At 42.8% G+C, this 17,408-nt stretch overlaps 1 protein-coding gene across 1 annotated transcript in view; it reads right to left on the bottom strand.

The window, feature by feature from the left end:
* Positions 1–1,491: 1,491 nt before the first annotated feature.
* The window catches only part of LOC140351477 (E3 ubiquitin-protein ligase NEURL1-like), a 46,851-nt gene continuing 30,934 nt past the window's right edge, over positions 1,492–17,408 (bottom strand). Inside the window, exons 4-6 of the mRNA XM_072437326.1 lie at positions 10,824–11,522; positions 2,652–2,810; positions 1,492–1,792 (exon numbers count right to left, since the gene is read on the bottom strand). Of these exons, the coding sequence (XP_072293427.1) occupies positions 1,554–1,792; positions 2,652–2,810; positions 10,824–11,522 (1,097 nt within the window). The 3' untranslated portion in view covers positions 1,492–1,553. The remainder of the gene's footprint in view (positions 1,793–2,651; positions 2,811–10,823; positions 11,523–17,408) is intronic.

The following is a 17,408-nucleotide window of genomic DNA, read 5'->3' as shown; positions in this document are numbered from 1 at the left end:
AGGAAGTAGGACAGGCGCCTCTTTAGATTACCATTCATCTTCCCACACATTTACACTTCAGACAAAAGTGGGTCAAGGTGTGGGCTGGCCATTAGCAACAATATATACCTTCTGTTTCGGTTTGAACTGAACATGTAAGCACGATAAAGAGATGGATTTGCTGAGCCCGACTGCACATAAACAGAGCTGTCCGTGTCTGCACATGTTGTAGCAAACTCCAGTTTCCAAAACGAGGGGACTATTTGTCTTCAGGGGGAAGTCAAAGTCATTGAAAGAAAGTGGCATTATTTACAGAGATATAACTACATTTTTAAAACATCAAAATTACGAGTGTGATTAATCTTGTATAGATACAATTTTTTAAAAGTTATATTTCATTTGGCTTTTAATATAAAGTTTCACGGACATAGACAATACAGACTTTTAGGCAGCTCCATTTAACACAAACAAGTTCATATTATGTGTTTGAAATGTAAGTCCTAAAGGTTTGTCCAGACCTTGAACAGGTCAGATTACTCACTTGTCTGACCAGCCAAGATCAAACGCTTTGGAAATCATTTACAAAGACATTTTACTCTGGAATCCAACCCAGTCGCTCCCATTTCCAAAGGGAGTGATTGACAGGCGGCTTAACCAATCAGACAAACGCATTGTCCATCCGTGTCTGAACAAACATGGAGGCTTACGGGCAAAAAATAAATACAAAATAACACAGACTGAGAAACGTTGCCGACTTCTGCTGAGTCAACAAGCGACGCACTAAACTCTATAAATCTGAGGTAAATGAAGTTATATATTTGAGAGACGTCATTTGAGAGACGTCTTCTGCATTTGAGAGACACGTGACACAAATTGGTGGTTGGACTGGTTCATGCTTGGAGAGTTTTTTTGACGCCCCCTAATGGTCCGATTCCAGACTCTTCTGCATTTGAACAGGATGTAGGAGGGACGGGCTGGTCACAGCATTATTAAAATGTAACTTCAATCAATGTCAATTTCTTTAAAGGATTTGGTTAAAGTTTGTGCTACAGAAGTTGAACTATTAATAATCAGTGCGTATTATGTAATTTTCTTTCTCTGTTCCAATTGAACTGTCTTTTATTACAAAAAGAAATGCACCCAGTTGACAGGAGCTGCACCTAAATGCACTGCTTGATCAGCCATGAAACCAAAATGACAGTGTTTATGTTAACGCGAGAGAAATGGTAATGAGGATTATACTTGTATAACTGACCTATTTCAGAGGTTCTCAATCTTTTCAGACCATTACCCTCACTGGAAAATGATATTGATGTTTATAATAATGATGAGCACCAACATATTCAGATTTGGGAACCCCTGACCTAATTTAAAGACTCCTTTGAAGTGACTTCCATCTAACAAATCCCACACTCTGGTTTATGAACCCGCCAAAATGATGGGATTCAAAAAGTGATTGGACCAGAAGTGTTTTGTGAGCCACGTGTCTCAATAAATCCCCTGAAGTGTCACTGTGCAGCCTTGAACCGCTTGAATGGCTTTGACTCGACTGTTCGGCAGCGGCGGGCCTGAGTTCACGTGCTGCGGTAGGTCTTGATGATGTCTTTGATCGTCCTCCTGCAGATGGGACAGCAGGCGTTGGACATCTTCTTGAGCTTGAGTCCACAGGTGTAGCAGAGGCACATGTGTCCACAGGCGTACAGCACGGTGTCCACCACGTTCTCGTAGCAGATGGTGCACTCGTCGCTCCACGTGTTCGAGGGGAAGGGGGGGGACTCCGCCCGGCTGGAGAACGGCGAGCACGGAGTCGTACCTGCAAGTCAAACCAAATGTGTTCAGAGTGGCAACTGTTTCAGATCTATAAAGCTTGTTTTAGAGCTCTGCACATGCGCTGAGCCTCAAACACATGGACCTGTCCTCAAGCCACGCGCAACAGAAAGCGCTCATTTCTGTGTAATCGATTGGTCGGTGAAGTGAGACTATTTAATCAGGACTATTTAATCCACTGCACGGCTTTAAAGTGCTTAAAAAAAAATAACCCGGTAGTCAAGTGGCCTAAGCAGCAGCACATATGCTTGGCTCTGTGCGGCAGGCCTAAGCATAGTCAGGAAGATTACCAGAGCCAGAAATATGCTGAATGTCCTCCCTGCTCACGTCACCATTTCACACTACACCGTCCGGTCTAATAAGTCCTTAAAAATGTGCTTTTTTTTCCCCTTACGCATATTTTTATTTTATTTTTATGGTACAAAATCTAAAGCAATTTAGCATTGAATTTTTCATGACTTTTAAAGACTTGATTGATTAAACTAATGCGTCCACTTTTGAACAGCTTCAACAGAGTTACAATAAATAAATAAAATAAATAAAACTTTGGTTAAAAGAATGAAAATACAAAAAAAAATGTTATTGTCTTTTCTCTAAGGTTTTCTGAATTCTTACAGGTTTTGTGACTATTCTGTTTAAAATAATAATGCAGAATGCAGAAATGGAATGAAAATAGTTATCAGTTCAATACATTAACGCACATCAAGAGTGTCGTAAATGACTCCGGATGGTGTCGTGTTTATACTGAACGGCCCATTTTACACACACTGTTCGAATCGCCTTTCTTCAGCTCAAATGCACGACTTCCTCAGGAGGAGGAGGAACCCGAGTGCGTGAGAACAAACCTGTGGGAGAGGAGAAGGCCGTGCTGTAGTGTGAGCTCAGGCTGAAGTTGAGAGGGGAGCTGAGGTTGGACTCGGAGGTGTAAAGCAGCGTCGGAGTGTTGGGCGTACAGGACGGGGAGCTGGGAACCGAGGGCCCTCGTACGTCTGACATGCTCGAACCTGAAACACACAAAAGAGTTAAGCTGCTGTGAACAAATTGGAACCACAATTTGAAAGAATGCAAATCACAAATACTAGAATACTAGAACGAAACGACCTCATGTTCCAAAATGCTTGTAATTTTTTCAGTTTATCTTAATTGTCGTGCTTCTGGACATAGGCTTGATCTTGACTCACAATAACTGTTAAAATAAGTGCATTTGTGTATCTCCGGTTCAGCCCTGTAAGTCAGATTCCAGATTTCAGACTTTTCGAACCCTCTTTTGTCAGTGTCTTGTCACACTTGCTTTTCACACGGCGCTAGCTCCGAGCAGATGACTTGTGAAATGAGGAGTGACTCAGGAGCTTGTGTAGTCTTGTTTCTGACGCCAAGGCCCCCCCAAATTTACCCATAATCCCCCTGGGTAAGACGCATCCTTATGAACTGAGATTATTTCTTCTTATTGTCCCAAATTGCACTTTCTTGGCTTCTTTTTGCATATTGGCTCCAAGTTTGGATTTGAGAGTGAAAATCACATCTCGATGACAGACCTAAAGCGCCGTTGTTTACATCTTGTCCTTCAACTGACCGCTGTGGAAATTGATTTGGCGCCGCCAGCTGTCCAGGTGTCAAACATTCTGAAGCAGTTAATTAACGTCCAAGTCATTTCCGAGTCCAACTATTCATACAAAGGCAATTTTGTGGAAACAAGAACTGCAGATGGTGCAGAATGAAAACAACACAATGTGGAATGAGCTTGAATTGAACTCAAATGTATACAAATGTATACAAAAGCTGCATCACGCTGGCAGTGTGTGCTATGGTCTGGTCCACTTCTCTCCAAGCTGATTTCTCTTGGACAAAGTAGAGCACTGCAGGACTTAGTTTCAGCCCACATAAACAAACTATATATATGTTTTTTTTAGTCATGACGAGCATCATAATCTTGAGGAAAGCAACATGCAAAAGAGAACGTGAAGTGACTTCATTCTTGGAATATAAGTACGAGTTAGTCCCAGCAGGATGACGCTTCTGAGGAAGGTGCAGCGGCTCACAGAAACATAAGGTAAACAATAATGTGTCATAAAAATGAACAATCGTAGAAAAAAACAGTGCTGTGTAGGATTGCAAAATATTTCACAATTGAATCAAAAGTCCTATTACAGTTGGCTTAATCATCAAAGGCTGCAATTATCTATATTAGATCTATTCTCTAGAACAGAATGTCCTCTGCAAAGAGCATATTCTGTCTTTTCTGGTTATACCTGTGGTTTGGACCTCAGCATTGTCTAATACAAAAGGGATTCTTGTCCTGGAATTGTTCACAATAACATAATTCTGCTTTTTAAAAATATATTGCCCAAATCTAATTGCAAAAGCAATAGTTGACAAAAGCTGTTTAATAAATAACAAAAGAAAAATTGAAAAATATTTTTGTCAGTGCTGTGGAGTAGCAGCAGCAGCGGCGGCGGTGGCGGCGGCAGTAGCAGTAGCAGTAGCAGTAGCAGTAGCAGTAGCAGTAGCAGTAGCAATAGCAATAGCAATAGCAATAGCAATAGCAATAGCAATAGCAATAGCAATAGTAATAGTAATAGTAATAGTAATAGTAATAGCAGTAGGAGTAGTAGGAGTAGTAGTAGCAGTAGCAGTAGCAGTAGTAGGAGTAGTAGCAGTAGCAGTAGCAGTAGCAGTAGCAGTAGCAGTAGCAGTAGCAGTAGCAGTAGCAATAGCAATAGCAATAGCAATAGCAATAGCAATAGCAATAGCAATAGCAATAGCAATAGTAATAGTAATAGTAATAGTAATAGTAATAGCAGTAGGAGTAGTAGGAGTAGTAGTAGCAGTAGCAGTAGCAGTAGTAGGAGTAGTAGCAGTAGCAGTAGCAGTAGCAGTAGTAGGAGTAGTAGGAGTAGTAGTAGCAGTAGCAGTAGCAGTAGCAGTAGTAGAAGTAGTAGTAGCAGTAGCAGTAGTAGGAGTTGTACTACACCCTGGCCACTATCCTAATGTTTTCATATAGTTTCATGACCATTTTGATGTTACCTCAGTGCTGAGCCAAGCACTTTTTAAAAAACAATTGTGAATCAGATAATGGTCTTTTTATCATTCCATTACCTACTTTACACGCCCCGTGTGTCAGAGCCGCTGTTTGCAAATGTCTTGGTCAACTCTAATGAGGCGGAATAGATAACCTTCAGTTCTATCCACGTGCACTTTCATCCTGTTAGTGTTATGAATTCATGGCTGCTTCAGGTCGGCACTATAGATGTGTACAGTATGCACAATGGTATTGGCTGTAGCTTTCAGCACTCAGTTAGCAGATATAGGCCCCGCTGCTATGCGCTGCCGGGCTATTTTCTCCTTCTGTAAATTTGGACGCAGTCAGGTGTGAGATTTAAGAGAAAACTCAATTCCAAAGTCAACGCTCACACAAAATGGAAAATGCAAACTTGCTACAAAGAAGAGAATGTTTCCAGGGAATGTTTATAAAGCCTTTTAAGGGGTGAAAAACAGGAACATAAATGCAAAGTACATACGTCTTATATTAACTCTTGATATAAGACATAATGATTAGTCAACTATAAAAAGTAATTGTAGTGAAATTTTGATAATCATTACAAATATATCTTTTTTTGTAACCCGGCTGGAACAGTTTTCCTGAAGATGTGAGATGGGCCTCTATTCTGACAATATTCAAATCCAGGCTAAAAACAAATTGGTTTAGCTGTGCATAAACTGAAAGGATTTTATTTATCTTTTCTTGTCATTATCTGTTTTTGTGATTTGAATGAATTTTTTTCTCTGTTGTATGAAGCACATTGAATTTCCTTGTGTACTTGCCTTGCCTTTAATAACAAAAACAGGGGCATTATTGAATAAAAATGTCAAAAAGAATCATTTGTTTTCATTTTACTCATAAATATCTAAAATCCTTCCCCCATCATTTTCCCACATTTGTTTGGTTGATGAATTTAATGTTATAAATAATCATTTTACAAGTCAGAAAGTTAAAAACAAAACATGGATTGCCTCTCTGAACAATATTTGACTGTTTCCCAGCGTCTGGTATTTGAGTTGATGATAAACGTCTCTAGAATCTTCTCATGAACATCATGTGGATGGTTTTGTGTCAGAATGAACATGTGAGAACAGCACCATCTGTTCCACCTCACAGCTCATGACAAACTGTCACTGGCTTCAGTGGCTGAGCGTTGCCCGGGCAACACATGGCGTACAGCATGAGGAGAGTGGGTGAGGGCAGACGTCACTGATGCCCTCCCGCAGCTGCAGGAGCACAGGGGGCCGTACCACTAGGGGCCGTACCACAGGGGGCCGTACTACAGGGGGCCGTACCACTAGGGGCCCTACCACAGGGGGCCGTACCACAGGGGGTCGTACCACTAGGGGCCCTTCCACAGGGGGCCGTACCACTAGGGGCCGTACCACAGGGGGCCGTACTACAGGGGGCCGTACCACTAGGGGCCCTACCACAGGGGGCCGTACCACAGGGGGCCGTACCACTAGGGGCCCTTCCACAGGGGGCCGTACCACTAGGGGCCGTACCACAGGGGGCCGTACTACAGGGGGCCGTACCACTAGGGGCCGTACCACAGGGGGCCGTACCACAGGGGGCCGTACCACAGGGGGCCCTTCCACAGGGGGCCGTACCACTAGGGGCCGTACCACAGGGGGCCGTACCACAGGGGGCCGTACCACTAGGGGCCGTACCACTAGGGGCCGTACCACTTGGGGGGCCGTACCACAGGGGGCCGTACCACAGGGGGCCGTACCACTAGGGGCCGTACCACTGGGGGCCGTACCACAGGGGGCCGTACCACAGGGGGCCGTACCACTTGGGGGGCTGTACCACAGGGGGCCGTACCACTGGGGGCCGTACCACAGGGGGCCGTACCACAGGGGGCCGTACCACTAGGGATCGTACCACAGGGGGCCGTACCACTGGGGGCCGTACCACAGGGGGCCGTACCACTTGGGGGGGCTGTACCACAGGGGGCCGTACCACTGGGGGCCGCACCACAAGGGATCGTACCACAGGGGGTCGTACCACTGGGGGCCGTACCACAGGGGACTGTACCACAGGGAGTCGTACCACTAGGGGCCATTTAACAAAAATTAGAAATAAAAAGAAATAAATAAAATAAACAATACTAAATGAAAGCATTTCCCCCTGACTCTTACTTGGCCTGAACATGTTGTTCCTTTGGCAGTAATAATCCACAGCATGTGCTCACAAGTATGATTTTAACATCCTGAATGTTCCATAGTGTTTTCATTGGCCAAACCTCACTCAATTTTTCATATTTTGTGATATTGTGAGACTAATCCAAGTTCCTCCTTTGGAAATTGCGTTACATTCCACTTGTTACGTTCCATTTCACCTTTGCATCCGGGTCCAGTTCCATTCTGGAATTTAGAATGTATTTACACACTTTTAAATGGTCTACAGCCAAATCAGATAACTGTACCTACTATATTATGATTATGATATCTGACATTCAGCACCTCTTTTTTCAGTTGGGGTCCCCATAGCAAATAAAGTGGTTTGGAGTGGGCAATGTGGGAGGAGTGGTTGGTGGGCCGACCCCATCTGGAGCAGCTTCTATGAAAAGACAGCTACTCTACCAATTAGTGCTCTGGTAACGAAATAGAAACTAAGAAAACCGATGGAAGAACGGACCAATAAAGACTCACTGAGCCGCTACACCGACCAGGATCAACTGTCCAGCGCTGGTCATTACAACACAGAAATCTTTAATCAATTACCAAAAGCAATTTTAGCTCCAGGATTAATAAAGTTGAATCGAAACAATCAGGGGCCTGGCTGCGCGATGAGGGAACAGTGGGTGGAAAAATAAAGTATGTGACGGCGCCTGATGTGAATGTGTTTTAATAATGCATATGGAGAGTATCACGAGGAGCAGCCAGGCCCCCTCCAGACACAGAGCAGCTCAACAGAGACCGGAGCCCACGCATGGCAGAAATAAACTACTCCTGGCACTAACTGCGCACAGTACTGCTTACAATCAAACTATAATGTCCTGTACTTTGGACCCATGTCTCATTGATCTGCAGCATCGCGAACAACTTCAAAGCAGAAAAGGGTTGCGTAAGAACGTTATTCAATCCAGCGGCAGGAAACTGAAGCGTCGCGTTTATCAGAGGCACTGCATCATTTTGCATATAATAGAATATACACGGCTTTGAATATGAATATCCTCTCTGGACTTGCAGTTTGCTTGCACTACAATGTAAAGAGGACAATTTAAAAAGTAAAGAGCATTTCATACTTTAAAGCAGTCGATATAGATGTAGCAAATTAGCAAGTGAAGTTAGCATTACTTCATAGCAGTACTTTAAAGGCTGCAGCCAGGGTGAGTCTTTGGATTGGTATAATCTCTGCGAGTTGATCCTATCCATGCTTATTCTGTTGACTTGAAAAATACTTCTTGTAAAATTAGAGCAATATATTTGATTAATCGACTATTACAAATATTCATAGTCGTATTTGGATAATAGCAGTATTTATCTGGACTAAACAGATTCTAAAACAAAAATACCTTTCATAACAAAGACAGTGGCATTACTCAATCAAAATGCCAAGAAATAATGGACGATTTTCCCCCCCGGCAATAATGGAGTTTATATGTAAATACTCTCTATCTAGAAGTCTTCAGTCACCATATTTCAACCTTTATTTGAATAAAAATGTAGTTTAATAGATCATTGTGCAATAGAAATGGTCGACTAATAAAAAAAATAAAATGACTTTAAATGACTACTTAAATTGTTATATTTGCCAACACTGAGACTATTTTCTCGTGGGCCTATAGATGCTATCCGCTCCGGTTAAATGAATAACAAAGTCAAAGAAGATCATTTGTAACGATAAATACCGGTAATACAAAAATGCCTGTGCTTTCTTCCTCAGAGCTGCTTTTTCAGTTACACAGTTCAAGGTGCAACACACACAGTACATTCCAGCATTTCCAGGAGTGCAAACACAGGCATGAATAAATTGACTATAGTTTCAGCTGATGTGCACTATCGCTCTGTGAAATCAGAGCGGCTTGACAGAAGTCCCCCGGATACAAAGCTGACGTTCATATGCGCAGTGTGGGAGCCCAATGTGAAAACACCAAAGCTAAATTTGATTTGATCAAAACTCAGAACGCTGAACTTTTCTCTGGCTCGGCAGACTGCATCGCACCCTTAAATTCAAATGAGGATTACAATGTGAATGGAAAGATAAAACAATATCTACTAAAGCCTCACAAACATGCATTTATTTGTTGAGCCAGTGGTGAGTAACTGAAAGTAGGCCGCAGCTAATCCAGATGATGAAGGATTATTTGAATTCCCTTTTCTTAAATTGTAGCCTATCGTTGTGAATTCCTATTTCCAGGCAAACGGTGAATGTGATGATGAGTCTGTGACACTGGGGCTTAATGGATCAGTGTAGACAGACAGGTAATGTGCAAAACATTCTTTGTATGGACATGTTATTTATGAAGAGATAATCCCAGGCTATAAGTGATTTTCAAAAATATGTTTACAGTACACACCTTCTCAAAGAAGTGAGAAATAATGTCCATCATAACTGAAGCCATAAGTCATAGCTTTTGGACCTCAGTGCAACACTTACTTTGGATTAGGCATTAATTACCCTGTAGTGTGCACGTTGAACTGCGCAGCAATAATGAACATAGTCGTGATGAGGTGTGAGGATTTTGGGTCAAATAACACAAGACATACTCAAAACATACAATCCAAACAGATTTGAAATGCTTTGTTTTCATTTGGAAGCACAGGATATAGTAGTTTCTGGAGAAACTGTGGTTGGCGAATAGCACATCACTGTCGTGTTTTGGAACTGCTGAGATTAATGAGGCACTTCAACGTCGACGTTCCGTTTGACTTTAAATCAGTGGTTTGCGGTCAGAGCAATCAAGGCAAGCAGTGGTTGACCAATCAAATCTAAAATTAACGTGTGTCACAACTATATTTAAATTGTGACGAAATATATCCAAATAAGCCTGTTTTGCCCTCACTTCTGCTGCTGACGCTTTGCTGGAAGTTACAATGTCGTTTGGTGGCCTCTACAGGCCGCTGAGCAGTACTGCAGGAAGCTTGAGTTTTGTGCATACGCTCTGAGGACCACACAGCCTCAAACACATGGATCTGTGCTCAAACCAGGCTGAATAAACCTGTGTGGGAATCAAGGATGTTTGCAGGTTGTGGCCTAACTGAGCATGTGCAGAGGAGAAGTAAAGCAACAGTCGTTTCAACAAGTGACTCAAAATCTTTTAGAGACAAGTCTGTGTTTGTAGCTAAGGCTCTGCTCACGTTTCTTATGATTAGATGTTAGTTAGAAAAAGGCAGTCATAGTCATAACAACATAGAGGTCTAGTTTGTATAATCAATTGATCGGTGAAGTGAGACTACCGAATCCACCCAGCAGTTAAAACAGGGAGAATAGTTTAAAGCTCAGTGGGATCGGCATTCATCCTTTACACACGAGACCGGGGTTTGAGATTGGCTCTTGCATGTATTTTTTATTTTATTTTTTTGCGTGAAAATGTTATCCACAAATAACGCTCCAAGTCTGCTTGCCCATCCATGATAAGTCACTGCACGTTACTGCTTTAAAACTATGTATAAAGGACATTAAACACAGAGAAAGGAAATGATTGATGGATAACTGAGGAATAATGGATAACAACAATACAATACAATACAAACAAAACAAAAAATGATTGACAAGGACAGAGCCGATTGTCAAGGACTGGACTGAAATAAGTTTGGACATTCACAAAATGGAAATATTTACTTTTACTTTGAACTTGAAAACAAATTCACCACACACTGGAACAGATGGGACCAAGACAAGGGGCACATGCCTGACTGATTTTTTTTACTCTATTTCTTTCTTCTTAAGTCTTGTTCTCTTTGCTGTTTTTATTATTATATCAAACAAAGGATACTCAATTCATATGACCTTTTAAAGTAAAACCCACCTAATATCCTGAGTTGCGAGATGCCGTGCAGCCCGTAGAACATCCACAGCGGTCGAGAGTTGTCCACACACAGCTGCATCCCCGCGCTCTGCCCGTTGTGACTCATCAGCACCTCTCCTTCCGCGTTCACCGAGAATCCCAGGATGTCGCCGCCCTGCAGAGACGCCCCCACCCTGCACACGGCCCAGAACTCCTTGCGGTCCACCAGCGACTCCGGCTCGCTGGGCAGGTCGACGGGCCTCAGGGTGCTGGGGTCACACGACGTCACACCGTAAGACAGCGCCCCGGGTCTTTTTGCGCCGCCCTTCGTCACCTTCAGGTACACGGTCTCGCAGCATTTCATCGGGCGACTGGTGAAAACGAGCGTGCGTTCGTCGCCACGGTGATCCAGCTTGGCGACAGTGTGCTTGTCTAAGAGTGCGGTGTGGATACCGTGGACTGGGTGGAATTGGACGTCCGTGTCTAGATGCGGGGGGAGAAGGGAGCACTGCTGGGAGTTCTGGGAGTTTTGCGGGACGTGGCAGGAGCTGGAGCTGATGGGTTGGTCTTCCTCGTAGTCGTCTTCCTCGTCCTGTTGCTGGAGACTGAGGTCGCACAAGCTGATGGACAGGCGGGGGTCTGCCCGGGAGCGCTGGATGGACGCGCGGTGGGTGGCGTACGTGCGGGGGCGGAGACTGTCCATCGAGACCATCTCACTGTCTGTGGAAGACAAATGGTCAAATGGTTTATTATTATTACTGGATTGAACAGTTGAGAATACTGTTTGCATTGTGGGCAAACATGCTCAAATGAGAATGTTCAGGCATAATAATATGAAAATAAGGTAAAAACAATGGAAATGATGGGCATGTTGTTTGTTATAATTTCATGTTTTGGTTCTCAAGATCTTTTTTGGCATTTTCTGTTGCAGACCCTAAAAGACATCAACAGTAACACGCGACATGAGCTGCAATTTGGGAGATGCTTTGATCTGTTCTTCTTCCCACTTTAAATGGGCCCTATCCACTTACATGAGATAACAGCTACCATCTCCATTTCTATGATACATACAATAACCATGCGTATTATGTAACCAATCACTTATTCTTGCATTTTCACACATCCAGTACTGGCTTTCATTTATTTGATTTTGCTGTAATTTTGTGCCCATAAATTCCTGAGCGCTTCAATTTTGACTTATTACACTTGGAAAAAGCCAATAAGAAGCCAGGTAATTTATGAGCCCGCTTTGTATTCTGCATATTTCAACTGCAAACTACTGCTTTATTTTGCATGGGCTGACCGAGGGCTGCTCATTCATCATAGCCGCCACTGTGAACAAATGGATGTCTTCCAGCAATTTACAAATTATTCCGGCTCACACATTCGGTGGCGTCGCAGGCCTCTAGTTCAACAATAGATATGTCAATGTTGAAGCAACACATCAAAGTCTTAAGTGGGGGGCAAGCTATGGCTCCAGGGCATCACAGTAAGAGAGTCCTAACAGCTTTATGTAACATTAAAACAGCCAAGAGAGCAGGATGAAGAGCAGCTGTCTCCCTCGCCCACACGGCCTACCTCCAATACTAGTTACTTTCACTCCTCGTTGTAGTTTGAAGTAGAACTAGGGATGGTCTGTGATATTAGAGGTTTTGAACAGATATCAGTATCGGTCCAACAAAGAAAGATAAGCCGACATTTGACCACAATAATTCATCCAAGCTGTGCCAGTCTTAGCCAGGACTGTCCCGGAATTCAAGCATGTGTCAGTCCAATTGTACCAAAAGACTGGTCATCTGGAGCCGGTCCATGGGTTTGCTGGTCGATGTCAGACCTGTCAGACATGCACAGTCCTGATGTCACGCTTCAAGAGCCCGCTCTCAATCATATCTCTCTTTCTATGCTTTAGTCTGACTGCACTGTGGCCCCACGGACATGTGTTCCCTGGCCCAACCCTTTGCCGTGCCCCGGACCAAGGTGTGCCAGCCCTTGTGCCGTGCCCCCTGCGCCGGGCCCCTACGCCGGTGCCCTTGTGCCGGGCCCCTGCGCCGTGCCGTGTCAAATGAGTTGACACATTACAGCTATTGTAATCCTCTGACCTATGAACCTGATATGAAGTTGTTAAACTGGTATTGGCCTTTTTACTTATAATGAAGTTGGAGTAAGAGTGCAGTTACAAAGGATTCTTTAAGGCTTGTCCTGATTTGGTCAGCGCATTTTAGTACTGATGTAGTCTTGGATTAGTCCTGGTTGTATCCTAAATGCTCTTTTTATCAAATATCCATTATGAAATCAGATATTGACCGTTGGCATTGTGAGACTTTTGATTGTTAGTAGTTGTTCAGAAATGTCCGATATGACTCTCCACAGTCCATTTTGTGTCAGGATGGCCAGTCGGCTTAACAAGTGTGTTAAAACTGCAGACAGCACTAAAGTAAAGAGTTGTGTTGCACATGTGTGAATGCAGTTGTGCACATGGGGCCACATGTTTGAAATGACAGTCATAATTCAGTGTCTCTGATCTGTACACACGTCTGTAAGTGTTTACATAGCACCGTGTCCCACCTGAGTTCTACTCAAGCCCACCTCTGTGCACTGTCAACAGGCTCTGCAGAGCATCAGACGGCTAAAAGCATCATTTAAAAGGAAAGGCATTCTAAAAGTGTCACATGTTTGGCTTTGCCGCGTGACACTGTCATAAATAGTCTGATTTTGAACTGTTAAAGACCCACAGAGGATCTAAAAATAGAACAGGAACTCAATCAGTGCGTGTCTTTCTGTGCACAAGACAAGCTGCTAAATTTACACATACTAAAATGATCCTGACTGGACCTTTTCAGAATAACATAAGTTATAATGGATGAACACATGTCAGTTTTGAGGTTTATTCCTCTTAAAATTAATCCAGATTATATTGTATATGCCACGATTTAAAACTTGTGTATATTCTGTCATTGAGTCCTTGAGCAAGGTGCTTCCCCTGAATTGTTTGTGAATGTTGCAGAAGCCATCGATGCAGTTTGTCAGCCTCACAGCGATGATCAATGATTCATTTGAGAGGGTTGTCAAATGTACTTAGTAAATCCAGGCCATCATTACATCAACAGCACAAAATGATTTGTATTTTTCTTTAATAATACTTTATTATACCGTAACAAATAAAAACAATGGATTTTTACTACACATTATACAGTTGTTATTTCTTAGTTTCAATAATAAAGATTGAAACATTGTGACGTGATGGTGTGGGCTTCCCTCAGGCAGGTGGGCACAGGGAGAGAGAGAACTGCAGTCACAGTACAAGGACATACCTCCACGGTGCACTTTATCACCCAGACAACAGAGCTCAGGACGGAGAAGATAAAGTGCTTCAACTTAATTACTTCCTAAAGTCACAAGTGTACTGCTGTGGGGCCCGTATTATTAGCCCCTTATCAACTTCAAGGCAAACTTATCTGAGTGTGGGATAAAGAGATACTTCTGTTCTCTGCTCTTGTGGAGACACTGCTGTACTACTGCAGCTGTAACTGTACTGGGAGATACGTAACACTAAATACAGATGAGGCAATACCCGGTGGATAATTCACATGAACGATTTTTATGTCACACTGTTTGATTCACAGGTAAATATTGATTTGATAACTAGTTCTGCCAGTACACACAAAGAGAAGTGTAGTGTTATGTAGTGTGTAGTGACCCATATACTTTTACACTCTGATACAACAGGATCAAATCAAGTAGCCCGATGTATGTCACATGATACCTTTCAACTTTTTTATGAACATCCTGTCTTGGTCAGCAGTGTCTTAGTGGTTAGTATGGCTGGTAGTGGTTTAAGCCCAGCTGTGACCACTGCGTGCTGTTGTTGTGCACTTGTGCCTTAAGAAGGCCCAACCTCTTGTGATCTCAGAAGCTGGGCTAAGCTTGGTGGAATAGGAACACCATGTGACACATGAGGCGGCTGTGGCTCTATTGCAAACTGCTGTTGTCTCCTTGAGCAAGACCTCCCCCTCATTGCCTGTGGGTTGTGTTAGTGCCCCAGGGCAGCTATGAGAGTATGAGTGTCATATAAGACTAATGCCTCATTATTATTAAGTTAGGCCTGGCACAGATTGGCATCCCATTTCCACCGGTCGACCCCAGGGCAGATTGTGTCCTGAGCGTGAGGAATTCATTCATGGGTTAGAATTCATTATTATTATGTAGAAAAGTTGAATGCAATATAGTTGCATAATTCACAACAAATACAGCACTGTGCATCATACAGCCTCAGCATGACACACGTTCACATGAAAGTGTGTCATGTTCTGTTTTAGCACATTATCTGACTCAATATGTGAAATTGAACCACACTGATACTAAGCCAACTCCCTGTCTGCAGCTTTGAGGCCGTGTATTTCTCACAGTTATTAAAATGTCACTCTACTGGGCAGGTGTCGGCTTGTTCCTCAAGAACTGCATGTTGCACATTTCTTTGAAACATCGAGAGATCGCAGACATTTGACATTTCAAATTCTACAACTGGCAGTGGTCCAGACACAAATTGTGATTATAGACCACAAAATGCGAATCTCTAAAGCTAGTTTTGAGTGAACTTTTGAGTGCTGTTATGTATTTTGACAAGCACTATACCAGAACACACATATCAGACAGACTTGACCTATTGACCCAGATGTTCTGTTGAGTCGAGTGCTTGTGAGAAAGTCTTAAGTCCACGTCATCAGGGACAAAACGAGTTTGTACGTATTAGTACAATTACAACCTGATTGACAACTAACATATCCAAACAGTCTCTAAAGCAGCTGTAACTAACGTCAGTGTTTGCTAATAAACAACACTGGATTTACACAATAACAGAAACATGCTGAGTTTGTGAGTTTGTGTCTCTCCCCACTCTTCATCTCATTTTATACTGTAATCCACCCTATATGGACACAAAAATCCTGTCTCTCTGGAGATGCTTTACCTAGAATGTTGCACTGTAAGGCATTACACTTATCTATGATGACGACAACCAGGTGTCACATGGGGGCAAGTTACAAGTCAGATCTGTGCAAAGGACTCGCCGCTTACAGGGAGAATGCATGTTTTTCGAGGTGTTTTCAAGCATTCAAAATCACCTGTTATTGAATATGTGCAAGATAGATTATTTGTTATACTGTGGAACGTTCCTTGTAAAGCACTAAGAGCTACACGGAGAAATGTTTCATAGTTCACCTTTTAAATAGGGATGGATTCAATCACAGCACTTTTTCATTCAAGGCTCCTACACTAAAACATATTATAGGTAGGGCTGGGCAGTATTGACAAAAACGAGTATTGGCGTATTCCAATTGCAATATTCACATGACATTTTAACAATTCATCAGAAATGTGCAAAAATGTGCCTGTAAATGTCTTGGCTGTTTCGTAGAATATTGGTCATTTGGATGTAGTTCCTGCTGTGTCTGAGTCATAAACCTCTTCTCTCGGCACATGGCATGTTTTGTAGCCCAGATATTGATTTTTCAATTTCTAAATTAGATGACAACAGTGGCTTAGTTGTAATTAATTGATTAACAGCCCTAGAATAGACCATAAAAACACTTTATGGTCACTTTATACCCTTGTTTGGGAGATTACACTAGACATTTTGGTCTCATTTTGAGATAGTTTGTAATAGTTTTAATTATAGATGACACCTAAACAACTGTTTCAATATTGTACATTTCTCTCCCACCTCCAATATGAGGAGCCATCCTTTCTATATACAGCTACATCATTAGCCCTAACGCTTTTTGGAATGAACCCCATTGCTAAATTGATTTCATCCCAGTCTAGACAATGGCATCAAGTTCAGTTGATTCCTCGACCCATTGGAGCAGGGATTAAGAGGCTTTGGGGGTTTAGCAAAGCGGCAACCTTCTGCACAAGGTCAACTGCCCTGCCCGTGTTCATGTGAGTGTGTGTGTGTGGGATAGTGAGCATGCCTGGGGGCAATGCCCCACAGCTTCTGACGTCTCCATGAGTGAGTGAAGTCATCTGTCCGGACAAGGGGAAAGTTAGGTCCCAAAACAAAGAGGGCAGGTCTTGGAGACGAAAGACACCCAGGGGGAAAATCATCAGCGTCAATGCCCTTTAAGGAGAGCTATCCTGGTCAAGATAATATGTCAAGTGGTAGCACGTCTCAAGGTTAGGACCAAAGTGAGATGGAGTCAAGTATCAAATCAAATAAAGCCAAATTACAAGGGATGAAATCCATTATTATCATGTAATCGTAGAAAATGTCCAAAGGTAGTCACCAGGGTTTTAAAAATCAAGCGAGTTCTACTTCCATCCGAAAGATGTGTATCAGTCAAGATTACAGACCTATTTTTGTGTAACATAACTTTGGAATTTGGACTTCAAGCCGCTACTTTCCCCCACGCTTTGAACCCTGTGGTCATTACAACGGTGCGTATGATTTATACATTTTACTGGCTAACGGCCACCGGGGGCAATCTAGCAGGAAGCGCAAGCATGTAACACACTGTAGAAGAAGACAACAGTGGTCACTGGGGGACACATCATGTTTTCTATATTTTAAGCTTCAAAACTCTGTGTGTTTTATTACAATCAGACTCATAT

The sequence above is a fragment of the Eucyclogobius newberryi genome, unplaced genomic scaffold (assembly GCF_026437365.1).
Source record: "Eucyclogobius newberryi isolate DKJ021-1_F unplaced genomic scaffold, fEucNew1.0.hap1 SCAF_8, whole genome shotgun sequence".
Classification (NCBI taxonomy): Eukaryota; Metazoa; Chordata; class Actinopteri; order Gobiiformes; family Gobiidae; genus Eucyclogobius; species Eucyclogobius newberryi.
Note: the sequence above shows the minus strand (reverse complement) of the source record. Positions and strands in the feature narration are given on the sequence as shown.